The 19,339-nt window shown below is 35.6% G+C and overlaps 1 protein-coding gene across 1 annotated transcript in view; it reads right to left on the reverse strand.

Moving 5' to 3' along the window:
• Nucleotides 1–6,670: 6,670 nt before the first annotated feature.
• timp2a (TIMP metallopeptidase inhibitor 2a) overlaps nt 6,671–19,339 on the reverse strand; it is a 15,559-nt gene continuing 2,890 nt past the window's right edge. The window contains exons 2-5 of the mRNA XM_024285225.2: nt 12,977–13,077; nt 12,785–12,893; nt 10,432–10,556; nt 6,671–8,353 (exon numbers count right to left, since the gene is read on the reverse strand). Of these exons, the coding sequence (XP_024140993.1) occupies nt 8,156–8,353; nt 10,432–10,556; nt 12,785–12,893; nt 12,977–13,077 (533 nt within the window). The 3' untranslated portion in view covers nt 6,671–8,155. The remainder of the gene's footprint in view (nt 8,354–10,431; nt 10,557–12,784; nt 12,894–12,976; nt 13,078–19,339) is intronic.

The raw sequence follows: 19,339 nt of genomic DNA on the forward strand, positions 1-19,339 counted from the left end.
TGTTATTAGACTTTCATCCACATCTCTCCAGACTTTCTCTTCTCAAGAGTACCACTCCATTTCCTTTCTATTCGCTGAATCTGTTTCACGGCTCTCTCTACACCTTTCTCACATCAGATCTGACCTCTTTTTGTTGAATTTGACCTGATCTGCTTTTGAACTTCTTGCCACAGTTCATCAGCCCTTTGTGCGCTCTCTATTTCCTCTTCCTCGTCTGCACAGAGCAGATATAGGGTATCTCGTTTCTTCAACTTTGATTTACTTTCTGAATTCACATTTAATCACGATGCTGCAATCAGTCTGTTTCCGTAGCATCAGCGTTCACGTGGATTTAAATAAGTTAATGCTCCAGATGGTAAATGGAGTGAGCTCAAAACGATGTCTTTTTTTAATCTGTCTGCTACTGCTTGATCGTTTAATCCACGTTTTTAAAGGACTGGACACCAAACAAACAACATCTTTTCAGTGGGTGATAAATGGACGGCATTCATGGAGATTTTTTTTTTTTTTTTACCACTCCGAGCACTTTACGTTCCCACACAAATTCATAAAGAGCGTGAATTATCATACACACAATCAGGCTCCAAAGAGCATGCATATACTTTAGCATTCAGAGAGGACTAACCCTGAGCTGCTTCAGCTGCAGCTTGTCAATCACAACTCCTTCATATACACGTTGTTTCATGTTTTTTTTTTGCTTTTGTCTTAATTGTTCAGAAAAAGGCGTGAAAATCACTAATATTGCCATGAGAGTTGGAAACAAGGGATGCAAACAGAGGATAGTAATTACAGGATGAAAACAGGAAGTAACTCTGTTTATATCAAAAATTGAAAAGTCGTCACATTAAGTTATCAATTATTATAAATTAATAAAGTAATGTTAAATAATACGAAATATAGGACTGCATTTTGTTGCGCTGTTTGCTACTATCTTTCTATGCAGACGTCACAGTTAAACGGTTATATTGGAGACTTCAATCTCCCCAAAGAAAGAAGCTGTATATCAAAGTACAAACTTATGTTGCATACAGGATGCAGCGACTCACTTTTGCCACCATTCAGTTCAAATTAGGGGTATTGACAAGAGTCTGGCGATACAATGTGTATTGCGATACCTCTCGCTATGCGATACATATCACAATATATCCCCAATTTTTCCTTTTTTTAAAAAAGTATATGACTTAGAAAATAACTAAGTCAAACTAAGTATTACATGTCTCATAACAACAAAAACTGTCAGGCTGACTAAACCAATGAGACTGAACATTTAACACAAGCTGGTTCTCACGAGAGCTTGTTGTTCTGGGTCGGTGTAGAGCTGCTCAAAGTGTGCTGCCAACTAGTGGTTGTAGGTTTAAGTGGAAAACAAAAGTAAGACGCTGAAGGACGCTCACAAACGGTTAAATATTGTCTTGTCAGCATTTTTAATCGATACAAGTATCGCCAAATGAAATATCGTGATATATCACCAAATGGATTTTTCTCTAAACCCCTAAAGTTTTGTTTCGGTTTGAATTATTTACAAAAAAAAAAAAAAAAAAAACAACAAAAAAAGCTGATAATTCAGAAAAAAAAAATAGGAATTTGTTGCTAAGCACTGAAATCAAATTGAATTATACTAGGGATGCTACAAAATTCTCAGTTTAAAACCAAACCATGTGTTACACCTTTGAACCAAACAGTGGGGAAAGTGGATTGTTGCATATCTATCTTAAACCTAGTGTGCTAAAAAAAAAAATATTAAAAAAATACTAAATATGATAAATGTAGCTCAACATCCTATGTGTTTGACATTTTCAATGTATGCGGGGATGCAACAATTCGCTTTTCCCCCCATTCAGTTCAATGGTGTAACATTCATCCATCCACTTTTCAAACCCTAAACCCAAAAACTGATCACCAGCCACACAGTCACACCAAGGGGAGGGTAATCAATAAATCTTTCAAGCATGTTTTTGAACTGTGGGAGGAAGAAACACTCATGCACAGGGAAAGCATGTAAACTGAGACAGATCCCAGCTGGGATTTGAACTAGAGCTTTCTTAATCTGAGGTGAAAGTGCTAAGCACTGCTTCACCATGCAGCTTAAGTTGTAACAAACGGTTCAGTTTTAAACTGAGAATTGTGACATCACCATCAAATATCCCACTTGAGCTCCCACAAAGCCTTGGTCCTCTCCAGGTGTTCCAAAGGGCTCTGTTCTTTACCTTCTTTTCTTCTACAATCCATCTCAGATAGTTGGGTTTTTGTTCATTTCCAGCTAAGATAGACATTTGTCTCTCACATTTAAAAAAAACAAAAAAGGGTTGAATTTTGCCTACGCATTAGAAAGATCAATAAAATAGCTGCTGCTCATCTTAGTCATAAAAAAGAGGACACGTCGCATCTCTGTTCAGATCTTCTCTGTCTAGCATTTCATTTGTAGAACTGACAATCACTTTGTGGTCGACCCATCAGTCTTTTATCTGAACTCTCATCCAGATCTACCATCCTTCTCACACCACACAGCAACAGATGTGATGTCTCAATCTTGATTTAAAAAAAAATCATTAAAAACTGATTTCTTCCTTTCCTTTTACTAAAATAAAAAAGCATGTAGCATTTGACATCTTAAATCTGAAACTGTTTTTTTAACAACACTCAACATGAACAGTGACTTCTGGGACATTTACACACTTTGAACAGTTCAGGGTGTGACGGACTCTTTAATGAATAAATAGTCAATATCACAGTCAGATGGATGGAATAATTAAATGAAACTTTTTTCTTTTTCCACAAGTAAAATGTTCAATTAAAAAAGTTTAAAGTACCCTGTAAACACAAAACATTAAATTCACCTCATTTTCTACCAAAAACTCTAAACATCAGAGAAAATTATTAAAGCATTTTTTTTGTTAATGTTTGTTGTGACTCACCAATAACTTAAATCGTAAGATTTAAGAAGCTTTTCCTGGTGATTTCTTTTGCACAACAGATAAAACTTTGTTTACTAAAACAATTAATTTATCTGAAGTTTTAACAATTTGAAATCTTTTATTGGATTTTCTTGGGAATTTTAATAACATTGTAGTTCAGTTGCTTTGATTTTAGCAGAAACATAACAACTGAATCCAGTTAAACTGATGATTCATCCACCACTCAATCAGAACAGATGCAGCATTGGGTGCCTTTTCAATGCATAATTTAAAAGTGCAACATAATTTTACTGTAAACGCTGTCATTTGCAGAGACAATAACCCTCGTCTTTACTTTAAATGCATCACGCAGGTTTGCACACAGTCACTGACAGCAGGAAGCATTGAGGTTTTTTGTATTTGCATGCTGTGCATTGACTTTGCACAACAGGAAGAATATTCTAGACTTTATTCAGGCTAAGTGCTTTTATAAAAAAACAAAAAGTTTAAAAGCAGCACAGGGTGACCTGAGCTGAGAGCTTTAAATGAGATAACTGACAGTTTCATCATGACAGACAAGATAAATGAGGGCTGTAAGACAGAAACGGACTGAACTCTGACTGAATTCATGTCCGCACTCTCAGGATGACCATTATTATGATACAGAGAGGGAGACGTCTATTTTTAGATGTAATTCCGTTCCTTGGCAACCCACAGAAGTTGACTTGAAGACATTTGGAAAGTATTATTTTGTAGCTGTGAGAATAATGGTCTGTTTGTTCACTTAGGATGCAGAATTTTCTATTGCATCCAATAGAAGCTCTACAGTAGCTGGATGAAAGTGATTCAATCTGCAGTGGGTTTAGACTCGGAAGCTGCATTAGTGGTTTGTGAAGAGCTTAATGTGTATTTAGCTTTTATTTTCTTAAATTGTTTTTTGCAATTAAGAGACTAAAGAACATCACGCATCCTGCAATGTATTTCGTTCCCTCCACAAATCTATCCAAATAAAACAAAATGGACTGAATTCTGTTTAATTCAGTTCTGCTGTACCTCTATCCGCCTCTAGGTGTCACTGTGTCTACAGATGAAACTGTTCAGGTATAAATTCATCATTTCTTTGTGTGATAACACTAACAGAAATTCAGAATCAAAAAATGATATTTCAGTGAACTTAAATGAGACAAAAACTAGACAATTATTGTAATATTTGTATTATTACAGTAGCCTACATCATCCAATTTAAGCTTTTTATGCAAGAAAATTTCCCTGCTTTCCTATAACAACAGAATATTAAAAGTATTAAATGATAAAATCCTAAATAGCAGCAAATGTTTCTCGATGTACCAGCATTTTTACACATTTTTAATACTTTGATTTCCTTTATCTCTTTGTGATTGAGCAAATGTGTCAAAAAAACACACGTTTATTTTCTGAATTCATGTCAGATTAGAGCACTCCACCAGTATTATGATTTGTTTCCAGGCCTAATGTCTATATGTGGAGAAAAAGACACAACAGACCTTACAGCATCAATTTAAACTTAGCAAAGGAGAAGGTTTTTTTAATGCAAAAGAGAAAAAATCTTTATTGTTCCACCTGGTTCATTCAGATCATTTATGAGCTACATCTGAATGAAGGTTTTATGAATAAATATAGAACATATCACTCTTTTTTACCCCCAAAAAATAGTCAGAGGTGAAACATCCTCCTGCATGACTTTCACTCCGACTTTCACTGTCAGAGTATATTGTTTAAAATACCTATGAAGTGAGAAAAAAGAGGGGAAAGTCCAAACTGGCTTCAGTTTGCACATTTCTCGAATATTTTCCGAACTGAGTCTATGACCACATCGACTTGCCCCACTTCTGTTCTGCTCTCAAATATTATTTCCCTCAGCGGGACGCGGGCAGCAGCCAAACGAAGGCCAAGTGTGACTATTACATACAACCAAAGGCATTTTACGTACAATAGCCATGAACTTCTTTATGATGTTTGGAAAGATTTTTTTTTTCCAAATGTTTCTCCGTCTCAGACAAATTAGGACTGAAGGCAGAAAAACAGAAATGCACAGACCTTCATTCATCCATTCATTCTCTGCCAGTTAACCCCTTCAGGTTGGAAAACTCTGGAAAAAGGATTCAATGAAACCTGCAAGCTAGTTCCTTAACTGCTGCTACCATTCATTCTCTCTTCAAATGATGCTACCACCACCGTGCTTTTCCATGGTGCCGAAAAATAAAGAATTAAGTCATACTAATGTATTTTTATACAACATGATTGTAGCTGATGTAAAAATGCAGAGTCCTGGACTTGATGCAATTTAGTCTTAGCAATAAAACCAAAATCCAAATCTTTTAATAAGTTTTTCCTTGTTTTATAACTCATAACTCTTTCTCTGAGCACTGCAGGTCAGACTTTTGAAACGATGACTTCTTTTCTTCCCAAAGAAAGAAGTGTGATATTTAGAATCCTGACTAAACACTTGAATGTCTCAGAAGAATCAAAGCTGAAATCTGAAAGCTCAGAGAGCATCTCCCACTCTGGCAAAGTAAAGAAAAATGTTTTTTTTTATTCAACATTTTTAGTCGACATTTCACCAATTGACAAAAAAAAAAAAAAAAAAAAATGCTTCTCATTTTGCACAGTTGCTTTAAAGAACAGGAAACATCAAACTTTAGACAACCAACATATTTAAGAATATCCCAAATGGAGGATTCAAGCAAACGAAGACAGAAACGTAAAGTATTAACTGTACCAGGCTTGAAGGGAAGGCAAATATGTGATTCTCAAGTGCATCCTTTAAAACTTCATTTCACTATTTTATTTTTTCTATTCATAATTTCCCTTTGCACAGACTGCAAAACTATATTCAAATCCCTTTAGATTTTAGAGGAAGATATTTAAAGAGCTATTTTAAAACATCAAATAATAGGAACAAAATCTATAACATATTATTAGCCTTTTTAGAGAGTTTTTTAAACCGTTAGATGAAATCCACCAAACATTTTTTTAAATATTATTTTTTAATGAAATATAGATAGCATAAGTAGGAAATGTTGGGTCTAAGGTGCAAAAATATTGATGCAAGTGTTGAGGAAATGAAAAAAAAATTACCTTATTTACCTACAGTCTCAAATTTGATCCACACATTTTTAACATGGTGGAACTGTATTAGAAAGAATTAATTTTTAACATTTGTTCAACACAGCAAATATTCATTAAAAAGGACTAGTAACAATAAATGAGTTAATCTCACCATAAGGTGGTAAAAAATTAGCTAAATTTTTCCCGCCAAAAGTGTTTTTGAGATTTCATGGAGGCAGCCATTTTGAAAGGAGCAGGAAACGCTCTTCTACTGCCTCTAGTGGAAGGATGATGAACTACAGGTTCTATAAAATGTGCTTTACAGGAAAGTTTTGATCATGTTAATGAGATAGGGTTCTCAGAAATGAATGTATTAAATATGATAAGAATGGTTATTTTACATTCGAAAAAAAAAAAACGTTTTCTAATGTAAAAAAGCATTGTAAACATATTACGTCTGTAGTATTAGTAAAACAGTCATTAAAAAAAGTTTATTTTGATGCATTTTCAGTAGCTTTTACCTTCCTTTTTCTTTCAGTTGTATGAACTTTTTGAAGCATTTATGTGAGAATTGGAACACCCCCCCCCCCCCTTAACACACAAGCCACTTTTTAGAATGAAGAATAGATGCTTTTCTCTGTGGAGATTATCTTCAACGCAACAGAAACCGAAAAGAACACAAAGACTCCTTCAAATTTTGGTTCTTTTATTTGATAATACTGAATATTTTGTCCTTCGCCAGGACTTACACAAAGCATCAAACACATGCACAGTCCTCTCTCCACACCAGGTAACGATTTCCTGTCTCTCTCTTCACAAAAGGACTCGTCATTCTCTCTCTCACGTTATTCCAGCGCAAGAGGGGCCCTCTCAAAACAACAGCTCAAAAAATTATGGACAAAGACCGCGAACACACACAAAAATCATTGACTGTATTACAATAATAACACTGAAAAAATGTTAAACTGGAAGGATTTTGCTTTTAAATTATGCCTCTAATACTCCATCATATATATGTTTCAGTTAGTGTAGCTTCGGGTGTATAAAACAGCACTGTAAACTTGAGTAACTGGCTAACTAGGACAGCAGTAAAGCTTTCTTTTAATAGCTCGGAGGCGAAGCCAACATGAAGCGATTAAAGTCTTAATCGTGGAACAAACCATCGGCTAGAAGCATAAAAAAACAAAAAAAACTGCTGTTTGCATTTACAATCAACGTAAAGACACTAAAACTTCACCCTTCTTGCACAAAAAAAGATCCCTTTAAACTCTCATTCCACCTTTTCTTTCCTTTGTTCCGACGAACACATCGAGAGTGGATCCTAAGAGCACAAAGACAATGAAGTGGATCCACCAGTCTGTGTGAACTACCACAAAAAGGGTCCTGTCTTCTCTAAAGTTAAAAAAAGTGCAAATCTAGCTCTAATGCAGTAAGTATTAATCCTCATTAAACAACAAAAGTATATGCATAGGAACTGTACAGCTACATAACACTAAGATGATCTGGAGAATGAAGATTTGTGGGAGTCGTTTTGCCTTCATTGTGGACCGTGCGTCTTCATGATGCATAGACTGGTCCAGTGAGGCCTGGGACGGCCAAAGGCTTCAGATTCAATTGCTACAAGGAAGACTCTCATCTAACGAAGCATCAGATGATTCACGGTTTTTCTGTTTTTTTGAAGAAAGCAGGCTGTGGGCGTCTGTCGTCAGCTGTGGCTGAGCTGAGATTATGAAAAACTTTGTGGGTGATAAGCAAAAAAGAAAAGAAAGAAGGCAACTTGGAAATTGGCTTTGGAAGAGAACAGAATGAGGTAATAAGAGACGATGGATAACAAATAATCATCTGAAGATGGCAGGTTGGAGTGGAGCAGAGCTGCTAAGCAGCTTTATTGGGCAGGAAGTGCTCTGTCTCGTCGGAAATGTATATTCTTCTGACGCCAGCCTCAGAAGGAACTACATCATCACTCGACCAGTCTATGTCTCATGATGCATTTCAATTTTTTTATCTGAAAAGAGTCAGTGAGTCATTTCTTTTGACGTTCATGCTGATTATTTTCAGACCGTTTGGTAATTTAATTTGTGTCTCCAATATCAAAAACCTTTTTCCTGATGTTTTATTTTGAAATTTCAATTACATTTTTCCGTCAGGCTGTGTGTTTATTTGGCTGAATGGAACTAAGGGTCCTCAGCGTCCAAGAACTCTTTCTTTGGTGGTGCGACACCGCGGTACCAGGAGCAGGAGCCGTCCGCCCTCTTGACGCAGGCGTAGTGGTTGGCCTGGCGTCCGTGCACCTGCTTCTCAATCATCAGGTCCGTCCACAGACACTCCTCCGGAGCCGAAATCGAGCAGGGGAGGGAAGGACAGCGGACGATCTGCAGAAACACACAAAAACAACGCACCTGTACGGTCTGCACACTCTGACATGGATCATGTGACCAAATCTAAAGCGAGGGTTTCACTAATTCTGCCGTCTTTAAAACCACCTGCTTTGTCTTGTTTAACCATGTGGTTTTCTTTTTAACTGCATTGTCCCCTTTTAAATAAATAAAAACTAACCATCACCAGATCATCACACTGCCACCCCCATGCCTGACTGCTTCTGTAATCTTCTTTTAATGAAATTCTGCATGAATTTCCTTCCAGACATGACGGGACACACACCTACTAACAACTTTGTCTCTTGTTCAAGATATAATCGAGATCTTATTGTCAAAAATGAAACAGGAATTAGTTTTGAACTCCATAGATCCACTTTAAAAAACTCAAACATGAACTCTGACCTCAGATCTGCAGTTGTTTTTATATTGCTCTCATTTACTTATGACCTCCTGGATAAACGGCTGTTGTCATCTTGCTACAGTTTTGCAGTTTTTTAACTGATGACGTTCACCGTAACGATGTAGCGTACGCTTCAATGTTTATTTACAAAGGTGAATATGAATTTATCTGAGTAAATACTGATGGATACATTTTTAAAAATTAAACAATTATTCTTCAGAATAAAGTTGACAAAAACACATTGAGCTAGAACTGTCCAAAGTACAAAATTAAAAAATAAAAATCTCTTTTTGTGGTTATTTCTCTCTAATGCGTCTTAATCCACTTTCTGTGTTTTCTCAGTAGCAGCGTCAACCTTGATCTACTTTCACTGATTCTCAGTTTCCAAATAAACGCTGCATCTGTGCACAAACAGATGAAGTCCCACCAGACCAAACAGAAGACTTCAAGGACAGATTTGAGAGTTAGCAGTTGGTCTAAAAAGATCTGCAGATGTTTGAAAGCAAACAGAGGGATCAAGGACAGTTACGGGAAAAAAATGCCAAAAATAATAAATTTAATTAATTTATTTAGCTTGATACTTTGGCAACCTACATGTTTCTGCTAAATTTGGTTATTTTAGTGAATTTATTTAGTTATGGAAGCACTATAATTAAAAGTTGCATATTTTTCAGAGCATAAGTCACTTTTTTACATAGTTGCAGAGAGAACATGTGTGGATGAAGGTCTGTTTGTTTGATTGTCTGTAGGTATGCCAATGCTTTTATGACTTTTATTTATTACTCATTTTATTTCTGCTTTTTATTACTGTTTTTTGTGTTAAGACTATATATATAAATATTTATCTTACTATTATTTTTATTTGTATTTATGTTTTTTTTTCTTAAACTCTTTTAATTATAATTTTGTTCTTTTAGGAAAAGTATGAATGAAGCACTGATTAGTGAGCACTTTTAAATTTCATTGTACACGTGACAATGACTAATAAATCTATTCTATTCTATTCTATTCTATTCTATTCTATTCTATTCTATTCTATTTTATTTGACTTATACTCCGAAAAATATGGTATTTCTACAGAGTTGATACCAACTATGTGACTTGATTTATTTAAAACTGGATTTTGGGTCCTCATTGCTGATGTAGAAACTAAGGAAAAAAAAACAAATATTTAAAAAAAAAAAAAAAAGTTTGTGAAAAAACTGATGTGCAGCCTTGATTTTCTAGTAGAGATGTAACGATTCAGTCAAGCCACAATTCAATTCACAGTTCTAAAGTCACGATTTTGATTTTTTCCTATTTTTTTCCCATTTTTTTTTCAACACAAGTTGAATTAAAGGTATTTTAAGGCCAAAATGGTTTTCTTTTAGCCCCTTACATCAGACTGTCTGTTTTCCTACCAACAGAAAGGATTCAATATTAAATAAACAATTATACATAATACTGAAATAATGATCATACTCGGTTCATGTGACAGACCGGTGTGTAAGCTCATAAAAAAGCTCATAAAATGCCAAACTGTGAAACAGACAACAATCCCTCAAAATCCTGTAACTCCGCTGCTCTCCTTCAGTCTGTTTTGTCTGGATTCGTCCTCCAAATATCTGCTGGCCTTCTCGTTCCATCCTGCCAGATAAACCCAACACACCCAGATGGCGTTCTGCTGCCTTACCTTGCAGTCACAGCCCATCTGGTAGCGATGGCTGAGGCTCTTCTTCTGAGTGGCGCTCAAGGAGTCCCACAGCATGATGTAATCGCACAGGGTCACGTGCATGCTCCCGTCGGCCTCCGCCTTGCCTGGAAAAGAACATGGAGTGATGCACAACTTCAAAATAACAGATGTGATCAAAGATTTAGACAAAACAAGATTTGAGAAGAAATTCAGACAAACATTCGATTCTAAGGTAAAAATTCATCTGCTTGATCACATTTGCTGCAATTCCTCCATCCATTTAAGAGAAGATGAATCATTTCAGAAGATGCTGAGCTCAGCAGAAAATGAACTGTGTCCCAGATCTGGAGCGCTGGAAAGCCCTGGCTTCAGCAGTTCCATCCCCTACAACTCTCTGTAATTAGGGGCGAGTGTTTGCGGGTGCATCTCTGTCCGTGATGGAGAAACCAGAGCCTGAATGACATCACGATTCTTTGTGTCTCCTCCGCTCGCTGCGCCGTCTCGCTCTGATGCTGAGTCGCTTATTTGGGCACACTTCATTTGTGTTTGATTGTAGTTTGGCGTTTTTAAGTGTTAGCTATTTAGCTATTCTAAACTATTTTCTTTTTTGGTCTGAAACTTTAACTTAAATTTGTGTAGTTAATAATCTTCTTCATGTTGGCAAATTAATTCATAAAGAGGAGAATAAATATACATTTCTCAGTGAAATGGTGTAAATAGAATTCCAAAAGTCTGAGAGAAATGTCAGTCAAATGTGAAGAACCTAAAGAAAGGTTTGTGGAAATACATCATGTTTAAAATAAAGTTTTTGGCGTTTTTAACGTGTTCTTGTGTCATTTTTCTGATGATGGAGGACATATGGTTTAGGTCTGATTAGTTTGAATTACTCTGAGGACTTAAAGGAAGATAAATAACAAATAAAAAAAGGAAAATTGCATAAATTAAACTGTAAATCCAGTCTAAACTAACGATTATCAGAACAAACCTAAATAGTGATTTCAGAGTTTTCTCTGAAAGATTTGATCTTTTCTCCTACACCAGGATGTTTCACATTTACAAATTGTGTTTTTGGTGTTTTAGCGTGTAATTGGGGCATTTTTTTGATGATATATAAAGAGAATTAATCTCAAAATTGTGTTTTTCTTTTTATACTTCGATAAATTAAAAGACCACTAGGAACGATTTTAGAATAGATCAAAAGATGATTGGAATGGATCTTTAAGAGTATTTTATTCATTAATAGTAAAAATATAAACTTGAGTTTTATTTTCCAAAAATATGACCTAATAAATATTTTATTAACATTTAGCCAAAAGCAAAACTAATATAACTGTTTGTATATTTGATAAACAAATCAATGTAAGTAAAGTTTTAGTTTGTTGATAAATGACTTTTTAATTTCAGCTTCAACTAGAGTTCCATTTAAGTAACTAGAGGTGTTGAAATAATTTAAAAATGTTATCATCCAAAGTAATTTTCAGTCAAAGACTGTAAAAATCATAAAAGAAAAAAGAAAAGTGTGACTTTTTGGTTTGGCAACAACATGAGAAAAAATGTCATATTTTGCCAACTTAGGAAAAATCTCATTTGATTTATCAGGCTGCAAGGAGGTTTAAATTATGAGGAACAGTAGCAGTTCTGATGCAGATGTTCTACTTTTAATTCAGCTTTTATTGTTACCTTCACACATTACGACATAGCAGAATACATGAATATTTCTCATTTTTGACTAAATAATCAAAATCATGTTCATTTTTACTTTACATGTAAAGTATTTATTTGGTAAAAACCACAGATGAGAGATCTTTGAGGTCATTTCAATGAATCGTAAATTGACTATTTACATTTTGGTAGAACAGGTTGTTCTGTTTTTCAATCGTCTACAGATAAAAATGTTTCTCTTTGACTTGGTGGATGTGAACAGAGGCTGTGAACCAGACGAGCTCCCTCCTCGTCTCCGTGGGGTTTAGTCGGTACGGTATCATTACCCATAATAACATAAACACATCACCCTCCTGTTCTGTATCCGGTCTCAAGTTGGTCTGCGCGTACACCTGCTTGTCTGTATCACAACCATCTGTTTGCAAATTCCTGTGGCTCTGCTGTCCTTCTGTATTTATACTCATGTGTCGAGCATTCCTCACAATAAGAAAATGTTCTTAAATCATCACTAAACATGGGATCATTTCTATCATGTTTCTGAATTAAAACATTGTTTTTCACATTTGCTGTGCTGGGATAAACTCCAAAAGCCCTAATTAAGACAGAGAAGAAACAGAAACTTATTTTCTTTATCATTACTTTCATTTTTATGACCTATTTTGTTGAGTTTTTTTGAAAAAGAGACACAAACCTGAGATCAGGTACTCTTTCTTTCCGGTGGCATCCAGGGTAACGCCGCAGACGGCAGAAACCGGAGCAGTGAAGACGGCCTCGATGTCCTGGTTGGGCCCCTTGAACATCTAAAAGACCCAATTTATAAAGTTGGAATAAGCACTTTAATTAAAAATAAATAAAACGAAACACTTTTTTTTTCCTTTTCTACCTTGATTTGTTTGATATCATACTGGATCCTCTTGATGGGGTTTCCATAGATGTCGTTCCCAGAGATCACCTCTCTTTCTCCAACCACTTTGGCACGAATCACTGGAGGAAAGAAAGAGGAGCATGCAGTCAGTGGAGTAAATATTCTCTCCTCTTAAAGAATGAATCAAATAATATTATATAATCAATCAAATCAACCTCACATTGTGGATAGATGTTAAAAAATAATCAGAAAAAATGTAAATTTCTGGAAAAAGTTGGGATTCTTTATTAAATCACTTTCTATAATAATAGAAAAATACAAAACAATTCCTTTTGAACATTTGAAACTAATATAATAGTCAAGTTAATGAAAACAGGTTTAAAAAAGCTCAACAATGAGGACATTTTAGTAGTCAGGAAACCAAAATCTTACAAATATGTTTTTTCTGAAATAAAATGAAAAGCTTCTCAAGGGCTTTTACTTTTTAAGAGTTTATTTTTACTGAAAAGAGAAAAAAAACTCCAAAAGAAAATGCAGAAGTGAGGGTCAACAGATGGCCGTGAATAGCTTTTATTTCAACTTTTTAAAAAAAAAACTGATGTTACATTCACTTATTTAGAAATTCTTATTTTCCCAGCTCATAATTGCAGGAAATAACTAAAAAACACTTTAAAATAAATGCTAATTATATAGAAACAAACACAAAAAACATTAAAGATTTGAAAAGGTAAATCAACTTATTTTTAATTTTAATTAGGCGCTGACAGCAGGTTATGTTTCTGAAGCTTAAACTGAATAAAAGTTCAGTGTCCAATGAATTCAATTTATGTTATTTCAATGATAACATTCTTAAATCAATTAAATTTCTAAGACCAAGCAGTATTTGCATTTTTTAACCAGAAAGTATTTTTCTAAATAAAGGTCAGTTAAAAAAACCTTACAGAATCCAAGTAAAGGTCTTCATCAAAATACATTTAGATGATAATTTAGCCTATAAATTTAAATTTTGACAAATATGCTGCAAAACTCTTAATACATAATTTGTTTCTGCAACTGTGTGTTTAAAATAAAACCCTTAAAAAGTACATAAAAAGTAAAACAGAATCCAGTCAGGATCAAAGGACTAAAGTCTCCAAATCCACCAAAAAAACACTGAAGCAGAGTGAAAAAACAGTAGTATGACATAAAACACAAGTACAAACTAGTCTGATGCAAAATGGATGTGGTTAAGAATCCACAGTATCGTGTGTATTCAAGCTGCTCAGAAATTTCAGAGATACTTTGAACATATGAATGAAGAAGAACTTTATTGTCATTGTATATTATACAACAAAACTGAGTGCAGTGCAGTCCTCTCCTGGTGCATTTGTAAATAAGAAAAAAAATTAAAACAAAATAAAATAGATAAATTCAGACACACAACTAGCTGATTTTCAAAATAAAAGCAGCTAATTTGAGTCACTGTAAACCTGAACCAGAATTTGCCCAAACACTAAAAAACACTAAAATATACGTATAATTTATCTTAAAAAAATAATATTGAATATATTTTTTTCATGTATGACAGGTGCAACATTCTCCCTTCCAGTTTTACTTTTTAAATACCAGTCCTGCATGCAGAAAAAGCCAAAGACTTTTCTTTTGTTTGTTCAACTTCTTTATTGAAATGTGTTTGTAGTAAAGCTAAAAAAACAGGATTGCTAAATTCAGAACATCTTTAAGAGAAGCAAGTATTAGTAATTGCACCAAAAAACATGTAATTGCTGTCTGAACCCACTAGAGCGGAAAATTCTGGATCAAAATAAACTTAAAGAGTTCAACTGAGAACATAATCATTAATTATGTTTGTGACTATATCCTAAATTAACTGTTGAATGAAATTTCTCTAAAGAATTGAATTTATTGGAAGAAATAAAAAACCCAAAAAACATCAAATAAACTCATCACATGAGTATGTTATCACATCAGCATTTGGCATTATGAAGTGAAACCACTTTACAGAGAAAAAAATCATAAATTTTACTAAATTAATTAAACATTTCATAAACCTTTTCATAATCATTAATTAAATATCTGCTTCTAGCATCAACTTGTTTTTATTGCCTGAACCAATTAAACATCCTCAAAATTCAAGTTTTGTCTTTTCAAATATAAATAAATGCAGCGTGGCCTTGTGGTAGAGTGTCTCTCATGACTGGAAGGTTGGGAGTTCAAATCCAGGCTGAGTCATATCAGACTCTAAAAATGGGACACAATTCCTCCCCGCTTGACACTCTGCACTAACGAGATAGATTTGGGGGGGTTAAACCACCAAATGGTTCCAGAGCAGCTGTGTCTGCAGCTCACCACTCCCACAGCATATGGATCAAATTCAGAGAACAAACTCCAAAGTAAGTAATTAAGTGAGAAGTGAGTTTATGAGAAGGCCACACCCCCTGCCGTTTGAAATTCAAAGGAACAAACGCATTAATCCATATAAACTCATAAACAATTCAAGAGTTTTATAGCTTTCTTGTTATGTATTTTTGTAGGGATTAATTCCTGTTTGGAACATGACAATGGAGGAGTCTTATACAGTCGATGGTTAAGTCACCCTAGTGGTAGCTCGATGAATTGCAAAGAGGAAAAGAAAAAAAAAGAGCTAGCCTGTGGTAAAACAATAGTTTAAAAATGTGTACATTCGTGAATAAATAAAATAATGACAAAATAAAAATTGTAAAGACAATTAAAAGTTTTTATATCTTTAACGACAGGAAAAATAAAAGTCAGTAAAGATGTGAATTCCAGACTTTGATTCATAATTTCACAGTTTAATAAAAATCTGGATGTGTTCTGATGTTTATGCAAATGTGCAGCAGCGGCTGCACAGTACACACAAAGACACACACAGCAGTATACCTGGCTGGCGCTCTCCTGCATTCCTCCCGGTTTTTTCCGCTCTCATTTCCTGACCTCATTCTGAGCCACAGACTAATGAGCAAAGAATCACCAGCAGGATGCAGCACTGAGGGGAAATTACCCTGTTATTCGCAACAGACTGCTACTATAGGAGCTTATCTGTCTCTGCCTGTGCCGCACACATGTTTTTTCTAAGTTCACCCTGCAATAATGCCAGAGATGATCATCCTGTGCAGTCTAAACAGTGAGTTTGCTGAGGTGGCAGACTACACAGTGGGATGCTAAAACAGTGTGACCACTGGGGGGGGTTCCAAGCGGTCAGAGAGCGGTCCGATCAGCTACAGTCAGCCAGGAGCCCCCTCAATAAACCACCAGCTGACCCACATTTCAATGACTCCAAAACCCTCCAGACCAGGATGAGGTTTAATGACTTATACATGCGTATCAGTTGCACTACGCAATGTTTTCCATACAAACCCCACATGAACACACACACCACATGCAAAGGCATACTCTGGTGACCAGCAAATCTTCCCTCGCCGTCCCGATGCGGTTTGCTTAGTTCCAGACGTATGTGGGCCTTTTGTTAAACCTGTCATTTGAACAGAGACGAACTGGCCCTCGAACACAACACCGCGGGCTTTCAGGAACTCTAGAAACGTCTGCGTGAGAGCCGGGAAGCTCGGGTTTTCCCTGTGAGGCCTTCATGACACAGCAAGCTACTGTCAGATTTAGAAATAAAGCAAGGATGGTCAAACGAATCGTCAACACAGCGTGGTACTAACAATACGGATGTGTTGTATTGACTCTAATACTCTGGCAAAGCTGCAGCTCACACTCCTTTTTATCCGTGAGGTGCTAAATCTTCTCCTTAAGACCAATGAAAACTGTGTTTTTACAAGTTCTTCTTAAACTGTACAGCAGGATAGCGCCAATATTTCTAGCTATTATTTGCACAACTAATGCTATGGAAAAAAATTGTGTATCATGATATAGATTATTTCATATCACAATGGCGATATATATCACGATACACCACAATAAAGTATATTTTTCAGTTATTCCCTGTCAAAATAAATTGACAAAAATGTCATTTCTTACTTTATTTTTAACAAGTGACATGTAACTGAATAGTAACAAATGAAGAACATTTATTAAAGTGCACGAGTTTCCAGTTTCTTAGTAGGAAAACACATTTTTGCACAAAAGTTCAGCAATGAAACAAACAGCACTAAAATTTAGTCCACGTGAACAGACGGATGCCGAAGCGCTCACTACAGACCATTTGGACTTCATGCGACCTTCAGATCAACTCAAAAACAGTGAGTGGTGAGTTTCATTCAATAGATTTTCACGCTGCTTTCATAGCCAGATGTTACCACGTAACATCAAGTGGTAGTCCTGACCTCAAACTCATAAACGTCTTTGGGATGCCATTAATACGCCATATATGTTTTTACTTGTTAGAGATTAGGGTGGGAACTTGGATCTAGCCCAAGTTGTATATCGGAATAGAGCTGTGAAAGAAAGATAGATAGCAAGATTTGTGAGGTTTGCACCACTTTGACATTTAGCACCAAACCTTTTCCACCTGTAGGTGGCAGACATACGCTAATAAATAGAAGCAAAAGGAAAAGAAGAAAAAGCCCCTCCCTGCTAGTTCAGTGTGAACACCATGGGACAAACGTATTCTAGAACCTGCGTTTTACACGTTCATGAATGAACATCACATGCGCGATGTGCACATAGTGGTGCAGATGCATCACTAAGACAAACAAAAAAATGTTTGTACTGTCACTAGGGGCATTTAGCGAGCATTTTTATCACTTCCATCAACCCGTAGGATCATGAACCTATAAAACATGTCTTTAAACTGTTGTAAAAACTTGGAATGTCTGAAAAAAACAAATGAATGCACAAGAAGAACATGCAACAGGCATTTGAACCTTCTTGATGTGAGGCAACACTACTGCCACACCCCCATGCAGCCCCATATTTAAGGGGTTGCAATCAATTTTTCTTTTTCACCTCCAGAATTACTTTGATAATTTAGTTTTACATTTCCACCACAGTTTGAATAGCTCAGCTTATATCCCTGCACAGAGGTTTCCTGGAGAAGTCTTTTGTTTTGCCGTCATAGAATAGCATAGTAGCATATAGAGTAGTACAGCACAGTACTAATAGCCTTTAAGTGCCAAAATGGAAGGGTTTCTGGAGCTATTCTTAAATTCAGCAACTAAAAAGCTGATGAAAAATCCCTCTTAATAGAAGAAAAGACACAAACCTCCACCAGAACAATCACATCTGCTCTGACTGTTTTAGTCTGAGAAAAGAAATGGACAACGTAAAAAAAACAGTGGAACATTTGTTGTAAAATCAACAGCAATTGCAGTAAATTTCTAAAAATGTTATTTTCTTACAAAAGAAGCAAGTAAGAGATCATGAAGCAGACAAAATCAAAACCACCAACTATATAGGACATAAGAGATGTTAGGAAGAAAATGGACATAAAGTCAACGGAACATCAGCTTAAGACAAGAGCGTTACAAGTTAGGAAACATTGACTGTATATAATAACTGGACTGTGACACCTCTCCCTGCCGTTCCAAACAGAAGTACCTGGTCTAATGAAGTCAAAATCCCTTAGACTTCTTTAGGAAAATACAGCTATTACTCAGTCTTTTCATTGTCAGAAAAACTATTCTTGCTCTGATACAATTTTTAGAAACGTATTCTTGATAATCCTAATTTTTTTCATATTTTTATGTACTTCAAGTTACACACCAACCAAGTATGTGGTCTTACATCAAACATTGGAAATGTTTGATTGACAGATTCCAACAAAGTCCCTCCTGATTGGTTAGAGAGGTTGCCATAGAAATGTACAGATCAATTTGGACCAATTACTGCTTATCGTTTGGTTCCAACATGGTGATGTCGGTATTGCAAAATAATGGTGACTGAAATTGCTTCATTTCAGCTGGAAGTGAAATATTTTCCATGAGTGATGTCACACTCACCTGGTCCAGTTGTTTTATATAGTCAATGGAATAAAGGGAGGAAACATCTAGCGTTTTGTCTACTTTTTTTCGCAATTGAAGCAACATTGACAGCTATCTTTTTTTCAAGCAATGAAAAAAACATTTTTCAAAACTTATACTTTAGGATTCAAATAGATGCTAAGTTATGGGTTTGATGTGCATTTCCATCGATAGCCATCAAAGGGTTAAACATGCAATGAAGGAAATGTCAGCATCTATAATTGGAATAGTGCTGTTTCACGTCCACTTCTGCTTCTGTGCAGAAACCAGGATGACTCTGGAGTTCCAACCGCCAACCAGCCTGACAGCGGGATGACTGGAGGAGCAGCGGGGAACTTCCCTTTGAGGCCAACAGATTTATTTAAAAAAGAGAGGATGTTTGTGTCTGCACGTCAAACTGCATTGTTGGGTGAGTGCATGATAGGTTTTACCATTTTGCATG

This window comes from Oryzias melastigma, linkage group LG19 (genome assembly GCF_002922805.2).
Source record: "Oryzias melastigma strain HK-1 linkage group LG19, ASM292280v2, whole genome shotgun sequence".
Taxonomy (NCBI): domain Eukaryota; kingdom Metazoa; phylum Chordata; class Actinopteri; order Beloniformes; family Adrianichthyidae; genus Oryzias; species Oryzias melastigma.